At 40.7% G+C, this 8,559-nt stretch overlaps 1 protein-coding gene across 2 annotated transcripts in view; it reads right to left on the bottom strand.

Annotated features, from left to right (window-relative positions):
- Positions 1-8,559, bottom strand: part of LOC134460709 (adhesion G-protein coupled receptor G1-like) — a 10,860-nt gene continuing 2,301 nt past the window's right edge. The window contains exons 1-2 of one of the 2 annotated variants that reach the window (XR_010037156.1): positions 5,326-5,430; positions 1-440 (exon numbers count right to left, since the gene is read on the bottom strand). Coding sequence is in view for 1 of the 2 variants with exons in the window: in XM_063213109.1 (XP_063069179.1) it covers positions 216-440 (225 nt within the window). In the remaining variant the exon portion in view is untranslated. Of the gene's footprint in view, positions 441-5,325; positions 5,431-8,559 lie in introns of those variants that run through there. The other variant, XM_063213109.1, reaches the window with a different exon arrangement.

The following is an 8,559-nucleotide window of genomic DNA, read 5'->3' as shown; positions in this document are numbered from 1 at the left end:
TGGCTTTGAAAGTAGGATAGAAAAGGCCTCATTCCATCTTCTGCCGTGAAAGAGCATTTAATATTGTATTTGTGTCTTGACTTATACCAAAAAAGTATGTAGAGACAAAGGATGAAATCAATGCATGGCACGATATACAAAGTAACAATAGTTGAATGGTTGCATACATACAATAGAGAACATTTACATTGTCTAGGTGTCTACAGATGATCATTTTAACGAAAATACAGAATATTTCTTGAAGCATTTACAACAACAAAATATCTTGGCATGCCTTCAGTCTGTGTTTGGATTCGGGTGCGCTGGGATGGCTGTACACTCTCATACGTGGTCTCAGGGTTGAGATGCTGAACATCCTCCTCCTCCTCCTCCTCATCATCATCATCATCATCATCATCATCATCATCACATGGAGGCCGGTTGCGTTTGAAGAATCCCACCTGTGAGTAAGGCACTCATGTTAGACCGCAGTACAGTATGTTAAAGGAACAGACCACCCTTTTTTGATGCTCACATATTTCCCAGCACTGTTCATGAATGTGCATATCATTTTCTTCTCAGAGTTTTCAGTGCTTAGATTTATTGGATCAGAATTATTAGCATAGCTTAGCATAATCACTGGAAGTAACTGGTATCTTTAGCATCAAGCCACAAGTGATCACTGGACAGAATTAAATTGCTTGTTTACACTCTGGTGAATTTTACATTCATTTTAAAGTGGTTTATAAGTACATTTGATGATGTTTTGTTTTGTACCATAGACTTGCATTACTATGCCTAATTTGGCTATACTGTTAAACTGGGCAATGCAAACACATAGACGAAAATGATATGCACATTCAAGAACAATGCTTTGAAATACTGCAAATATGTGAAAATCAAAAAAGGGTGGTCTGTTTCTTTAAGGTTTACACAGCAAAGAAAGTAGACAGGATAAGAACTATTACTGGCTGGAAAATGCATTGTTTCATGGTGTAGTACAGGGGCGTAGCCTGAGAACACGGTGCGCATGATCAGGTGGCGTGATGACATGATGGATAAAACATTTGACTCGAAAATCACGGCAGATGATCCAGCCCTGGTCAAAAGAGTAGGCTATGTCCGGTTGTCAATGTTCAGGGGCGGCTCTAGACCAAAATTACTAGGGGGGCCAAGGTGGGACCATTATCATTTCAGAGGGCACATAAATTGGCAAAAGAGACACATTTTTTTATGTTATGAATATACAGTGAGTCCAATATGTATTTGATCCCTTGCTGATTTTGCCAGTTTGCCCACTAATAAAGACATGATCAGTCTATAAATTTATGATAATATGTATTCAAACATGGAGAGACAGAATATCAAAAAGAAATGACTGAAAATAACTTAAAATAATATATTTTAATTTATTTGTATTTAATTTAGGCAAATAAGTATTTGACCCCTCTAGCTAAAGAAGATAAAGTGCTTTGTGGCAAAGCCCTAGTTGTCTAGCACTGAGGTCAGATGCTTCTTTTAGTTGATGACAATGTTTGTGCATATAGTAGAAAAGATTTTTGCCCAATTTTCGTTGCAGATCATCTCTAAAACATGAATAGTTTGTGGCTGTAGCTTGGCAAATGTGAGGTTCCCTTCCCTCCATAGAATTACTATAGGGTTAATATTTGGAGACTGTCTAGGCCACTTCACGACTTTAATATGCTTCTTCTTGAGCCACTCCTTCATTGCTTTGACTTTATGTTGTGCATTATTGTCATGTTGGGAGATCCAAAAATGGCCCACCTTCAGTGTAGTGGTGGAGGGAAGGACGTTTGCACTCAGGATTGCACATTACATGTCTCCCTCCATCCATTCGTTGACGACAAACACCCTCAAACCATAATGATACCACTTTCATGCATGATGGTGAGGAGGGTGTTCTTGGGATCATAGACAGCAGTTCTCTTTCTCAAAACACATTGAATTGTGTTAATGCCAAACAGCTTGATTTTGGTTTCATCTGACTACAGCACCTCCTTATCATATCCTAAACCAGTCTGATGTCCGTTGGTAAACCTCAGGTGGGACTGCACAGGTTCCTTCCGAAGTAGAGGTACCATGTGTGCACTACAGGATTTTAAACCTCTGTGGCATTAAGTGCTACCAGTAGTTTTCTCAGTGATTTTGGTCCCAGTAGCTTTGATATCATTGCCTAGTTCATCCCGTTCAGGTCTAGGGTGCTTTCTTTTTGTTCTCATGATTATCAAATCCCTACAAAAGGTCAAATCTTGTATAGAACCCCAGACAGGCTGATGGATAGTCATTTTGTATTCCTCACATTTTGGAAGAAATGCATCAACAGTTGGGTCATTAATACGCAGTCTCTTTCTTGTGGCTTTGCAGCCCATTTAATCTTTGTTCAGGTCTAAAATCTTGTCCCTGATATCATTTGACCGCTCTTTGGTCTTTCCCACGCTGGTGAGGTTGGAGTGTGACTGATTCACTCATACTACGGACTGATTCTGCTGATTCAATGTGTCTTTTATGCATGTTAGTATGTACAGGTGTCTTTAATTCAGATGACAAGTTGATCGGAAGTGCCCATCTGGTCTGTGGGCCCGGAACTGTTATCAGTTGGCAGGGGATCAAATACTTATTTTGCTCGATGAAATTGAAATAAATTAAGATATATTCTCGTAAGTTAATTTCTGGATTTTCTTTTTGATAATCTGTCTCTCCATATTAGAATACATATTATCATAACATTTATTGACTGATCATGTCTTTTTTAGTAGGCAAACCAACAAAATCAGCAAGGGATCAAATACTTATTGGACTCACTGTATAATATAGAAAAATCTATATCATGACGCAGTCCTTGGCTGCTCAGCAGCACAGCGGCCACAACAGGGCCAGGAGGAAATCTACAGGGACCTTGGCCCACCCTAGCCCCGGTTTTGAACGGCCCATGTCAATGTTAAGTTTGTGGCCAAATTAACTACAGGTGTCAGTTAGTGTTAATTGCGGGGGATAATTAATGACAGCTATCAAAAATTCACAGTGTCTTGTGACCAAGGAGAGTAGAGACAGGAGGGCTTACTGACGTCATAGTGTACATAGAGTAGAGACAGTAGGGCTTACTGAGGTCAACAGCGTAGTACGAAATGATGGCGAGGGGAGTACAGAAACTTTACTCTTCTTCTACGGTCAGTATTCGAAGCATCAGGGAAGCATGCAATGCCACTTCCGCGAGGGTCGGAGTGTGGAACAGGTCATAGGACAGCGCGAATGTTTGTCAGCTGTCCTTAATTACCCCCAGCAATTACTGCTGACCAACAGCTGCAGTTAATTTGGCCACAAACTGAACACTGACAACTGGATATCCTCTTTCGGCACATTTTCGCGGAGTTTCCGGATTTTGCGGAGTACGGAAATTGTATCCATCGCACCCACTGACCAATGACCATGCGCAAGGGAGTTCATTTTCCATCCACTCGTGTCCTCAGGCAACGCCCCCGTACTACACCGTGGCCAATGCATTTCCCCCCCGAGAGATTGTTCTTCTGTGTCGAGTTTCTTTGCTTGTGACCTACATGCATTCCGCACTCCAGTCCTGGCGGTAGGGGGCATTGTACTTTGTCACTTTGCACATTGTCATGGCGCCAGTACTGACAGTAGTAGAAGAAAGTGACTCCACTTGCGGCCATGCCGTACTACTGTACGTTGTTATGACGCAAGAGAGCTGTCTTCCCTCTACTGTCTTTGGTTTACCATATCACAAGTGAGATACGTCTGGAGACCACCTACTGCAGGGGTGTCAAACTCATATTGACCGAGGGCCAAAATCAAAATAGGGAACGAAGTAGAGGGCCGAACTCAAGACTAAAATCCTGCAGGCACGCACTTACTCATAGTTTAATTTCACACACACTGGCACATATTGTATAAATAAAATGACTAAAATGACTCCGCGGGCCAGATTTGGCCCCAGGGCCTGAGTTTGACACCACTGACCTACTGAATTCCTCATGGGGGAGGTGCGGTTTGCGACTGCCAACCACCGACTGCTGTTTGCGACTGCCAACCACCGACTGCTGTTTGCGACTGCCAACCACCGTTTACTGGCAATTAGAAATCTATCATTTGGTGTATACGTAGCCCATAGCCAATCGTGGCAGTGGTATTCAAACAAACTGCAAGCTTTCATTTGTAGGGCAATGCAAGTCTTCATCTTTCCACCCCTCTCCGCTCTCAGATTGGCTGCCTATGTATAGAGTTTATCTCTGCAGAGAGGTACAGTATATACAAGGTGGTGGGGCAAGATCATGAATAAGCTCATACATTAAAAGTATATCAGAAAGTCACAGACAGTTAAGTAGTATCTATTCATATCGATTTGATGTGTTCTCTATTTCTGTCCACACGTAGGATTTTTGTATGATGTTTGTTTCCTCGAGATGACATGTAATGTCAATATCCTAAAAGGAGCGGATCCTTTTTTAAAGAGACTTAATGTCCAGATGGCCGGTCATTTGAATCCACCACAACCAAGGAGAGATAGATAGATAGGAGGACTTACTTACGTCATAACAGCGTAGTACGAAATGATGGCGAGGGGAGTGCGGAAATTTTATTCTTCTTCTACGGTCAGTATTGGAAGCATGTAATGCCACTTCCGCGAGGGTCGGAGTGTGGAACAGGTCACAGGACAGCGTGAATGTTTGTCAGCTGTCCTTAATTACCCCCAGCAATTACTGCTGACCAACAGCTGCAGTTAATTTGGCCACAAATTATCCATCATGGTGTCGCCCCCACTGACCAAATGCAAGGGAGTACGGGAATTGTATCAATCGCACCCACTGACCAATGACCATGCGCAAGGGAGTTAATTTTCCATCCACTCGTGTCCTCAGGCAACGCCCCCGTACTACACCGTGGCCAATGCATTCGCCCTGAGAGATTGTTCTTCTCTGTCGAATTTCATTGCCCACAACCGTCACATTTTCCTATGGTGCTCCTTATCAAAAACCTTGCTTGTGATTGGATAAACAATCTGACAGTCATCTTTACTAACGTGCTTCTTCAGCCACTCACATTTAGCTTGACCCGTGACACAGCTGAGAGAAAGACAGGTGGAAGAGCGCTGCCCATCTATGGAAAATCCAACCCTGAGATCCTGATTGTCTCATTCGTTCAAAAATGGTTCTGAGTTTCACGAGCCTCAAATGGTTGCATGAGGAAATCGGAATGTACTCACATGTACGGTAGTTTGGTAAAACGGACTGGAACTTGCTTATGTTTGGCATCCATAGCAACCCATTACATTGGTGTATCTCTATATATTCTTAGAATCTCATTGCTTACCTTTCAGAATATGTAGCTAAGGAGACCCAGCAGCAGCAGTCCAGCAGCAACAGCTACAATGATCCACACACTCTGACTTTCCTGGTCTCCTCTCTCCATGCAACACTGGTATGGAACTTTGGTGGGAAAAAAACAGGATTTCAGACGTAGCCTCTTAGTGCAGATGGGGCTGCTGGCAGGCCTATTCACTATTTTCTGAAAATACTCAACTACATCATGACAATATGGCTATGACATTACCGAGAGCCTTAAGTAACAGGTTAATACATAGCCATTACAATTTTGGTGAACAGTAAGGTTATAACATTGGCTCTGTGCTAAGGGGTTAATCATATAGGTAGAACATGACTAGAGCTGTCACGGCAGTTTGTGACAGCACTGGAAAACGGCAAGCGCAACCATCAGGTAGACCTCCAGTGCTCTCCAGCCAATGGTAATCAATGGAGGACATACCCACTTCTGCCAAACAAATGCTAAAAATACTGTGAATATAAAATGATACATCAATCAAGGACCTGGGGTGCGTTTGTTGAAAACATTATTGCAAACTAAGTTAGCACCTGACTGGGTTGCAATGCAATTCATCATTGGAAACCTACATTTGGAAAGTACATTTTAAAATCAGTTCATATTCGGGAGGTATTTAGCAGCACATTCCAACTATTGTCCTTGTATAATGTGTCAATGGAAATGTTCACATTATTAATAATAATAATAATAATAATAATAATAATAATACATTTCATTTGGAAGCACCTTTCGGTGATGGTTACTGAGGCAGTGTTGCCAGATTGGGCGGGTGCCCGCCCAATTATGCTACTTTTGATGAGCGTCTGCGGGTAAAAACGGGAAAAATTGGCCATTCTGCGTTTTTTTTCAGCCGTTTTGGGCCCATAGAAGTCAATGTAATTTGTTGAATTTGGGCGGAATTTAGCGCATTTCTGCGTTTTTTGAGAAGCTTTTGGAGACACATCTGGCAACACTGTACTGAGGTTACGGTACCAAAACATCAGTAAAAGCAGATACAATAGCACATGAACAATTTACAAGGCACAAAAGAACATACAAATAAATAAAGGAGGTAAAAATAAATGAATGAATTGCAGTTCAAGAGAATAGGCTAGAACAGATGGGTTTTCGGTCTAGATTTAAAGGACCACTCCGGGGCATTTGAAACGAAATCCCATTGCTAGAGGTGGAAATTGGTGCAATTCGGCGCTCTCTGTGCGAAGATTGCACTACGTACTTACGCTGCCTGTCATTCTAGCCAAATACATGGTACCCAAGGGGCAATTTCTAAACCTTCCACGTAAAACAACAAATTGCAAACTGCAGAAACGTGACACTGCTTAATAAACCATCCGACAACAAAGCCACAAGCCTTACCATCAAAAACATATGCCTGGTTCACACATTATTGACATGGGAATGTTACAAAACAACTTCATAAGCAGCCTCTCACTTACCACTTGTTGGTAAGCATGAAGCACGAAAATTGGTACATAGTTACTTTTTGATAGCCTGGCTCTGGACGAGGAACACATTCATTGGGAGTCATTCTTACAGGAGCGGGACGGGACAGGATTAATTTTTTTACTCCAGCCCGGGATGGGATGGCATGGGATTTTTTTTTCTGGGAGCGGGATGGGACCGGATAGAAATTTCACTCCAATGTCATGCTCTAGTACAGCTCCAGGCCACATAATTAGAAAATCATGAAAAAGTTGATTTGTTTCCATAATTCCATCAATAATGTTAAAGTTTCATGGATTATAGATTCATTGCCCACATTTTGAACTATTCCAATCATTAATTTGTTTATTTTCTACATATTTTGGCCTTCCAGCTGGAAAAAAACATGAATTGAGGATTTCACAATATTAGAATATTGTAATTTGTAATAAAATCTAAATTTTCTTCAGAAAAAAAGAAAGAAATTCAGGTCATATCAAAATAGTTGAAATTTGGTACTTTCTACATAACATGTCAATGTTCAATACTTGGTTAGGAATCTCTTTGCCTTAATGACAGCCATAATGTGTTTACTGTAACATTGAAGTCAATAACAGGGGCATTGCATGGGAGTTATGGAAGCCCCGATATACTTGATGCTTTGCTGACAGTTATTTTTTTGTTGTTGTTTTTTTAATCTGGTGACCACACTTCCCTCTTCATCATACCCCGTAGATTTCCATGCCACATTTTAGTGCTTTGGTGGTATGGACATTCTAACTCACCACTCAATGGGGTTTTATTTGTGTTGAGTTAGAATGTCAATCCTTAAACAAATAAAAAGTTCAGCTTTACACTTCTGTAGCAATTTTGCAATGCACTTGCTTCTATAACAACACACATGTGCCAACAGTCTACACTATTTACTACACAAGACACATTGTTCAAAAACTGCAATCTCAGAGCATCATTGTGAAGACACATACACTGTATGTTCAAAACACATTAGGAAAAAACAACAACACATCAGACATACCGTACCCTACCGTGGCTCTAATGGCTTCGCCAGCGACCTGTGTTCGATTCCGGCCCGGTTCCTTTGACAAAAGTTTCCCATCTCCCAATTTTCTCACTGAAATAAACTAATATAAGACCAATAAATAAATAAATATAAAAGAAAAAACACTTACTTTCAATATGGAACACTATTCTGCCAGTTATAAAAAATATTTATTTTTTATTTTTTTATTTTCCTTTTCTATTTTGATAGGTTGCTTGCTAAAATTACATAAAACTTTTCAAATATGTAGAAATCTCACCCTCAAACTCAAATAATGGCTCAGAAGAGTAAAGTATGGAGTGAGGAGTATGGCGTTGATTGACTTCCTCCACAACATGAGCTGAGTCATGCCACCAAATTGGACAACCATGATAGGAGCTTAGAGAGGCCTTTTCTCTCCATCTTTACTGAGCTCATACTTGGTGAAATTGTTGTGTACCCCTAAAGTACATTGATTGTAATATAATTTTGATGACAGCATGTTACAGTTTTTCCCCATTGCTTACACACAATTTCTGGAATCATGTCTCAAATATTCAAAACTCAAAACAAATCGAAAAACTCACACACAAAGGGCAAAACCCCTAACTTCACCTGAAATATGAACGCCTTGCCTCAAAACAATGTACTCTCTCCTAAATAGGCAATTTTGTTCTCAAAATTCAAACACAAGCATCATTTTAATTCACACTCATATGAACCATTTGAACACTAATGTGCAT

The sequence above is a fragment of the Engraulis encrasicolus genome, chromosome 13 (assembly GCF_034702125.1).
Source record: "Engraulis encrasicolus isolate BLACKSEA-1 chromosome 13, IST_EnEncr_1.0, whole genome shotgun sequence".
In the NCBI taxonomy this organism is placed as follows: Eukaryota; Metazoa; Chordata; class Actinopteri; order Clupeiformes; family Engraulidae; genus Engraulis; species Engraulis encrasicolus.
Note: the sequence above shows the minus strand (reverse complement) of the source record. Positions and strands in the feature narration are given on the sequence as shown.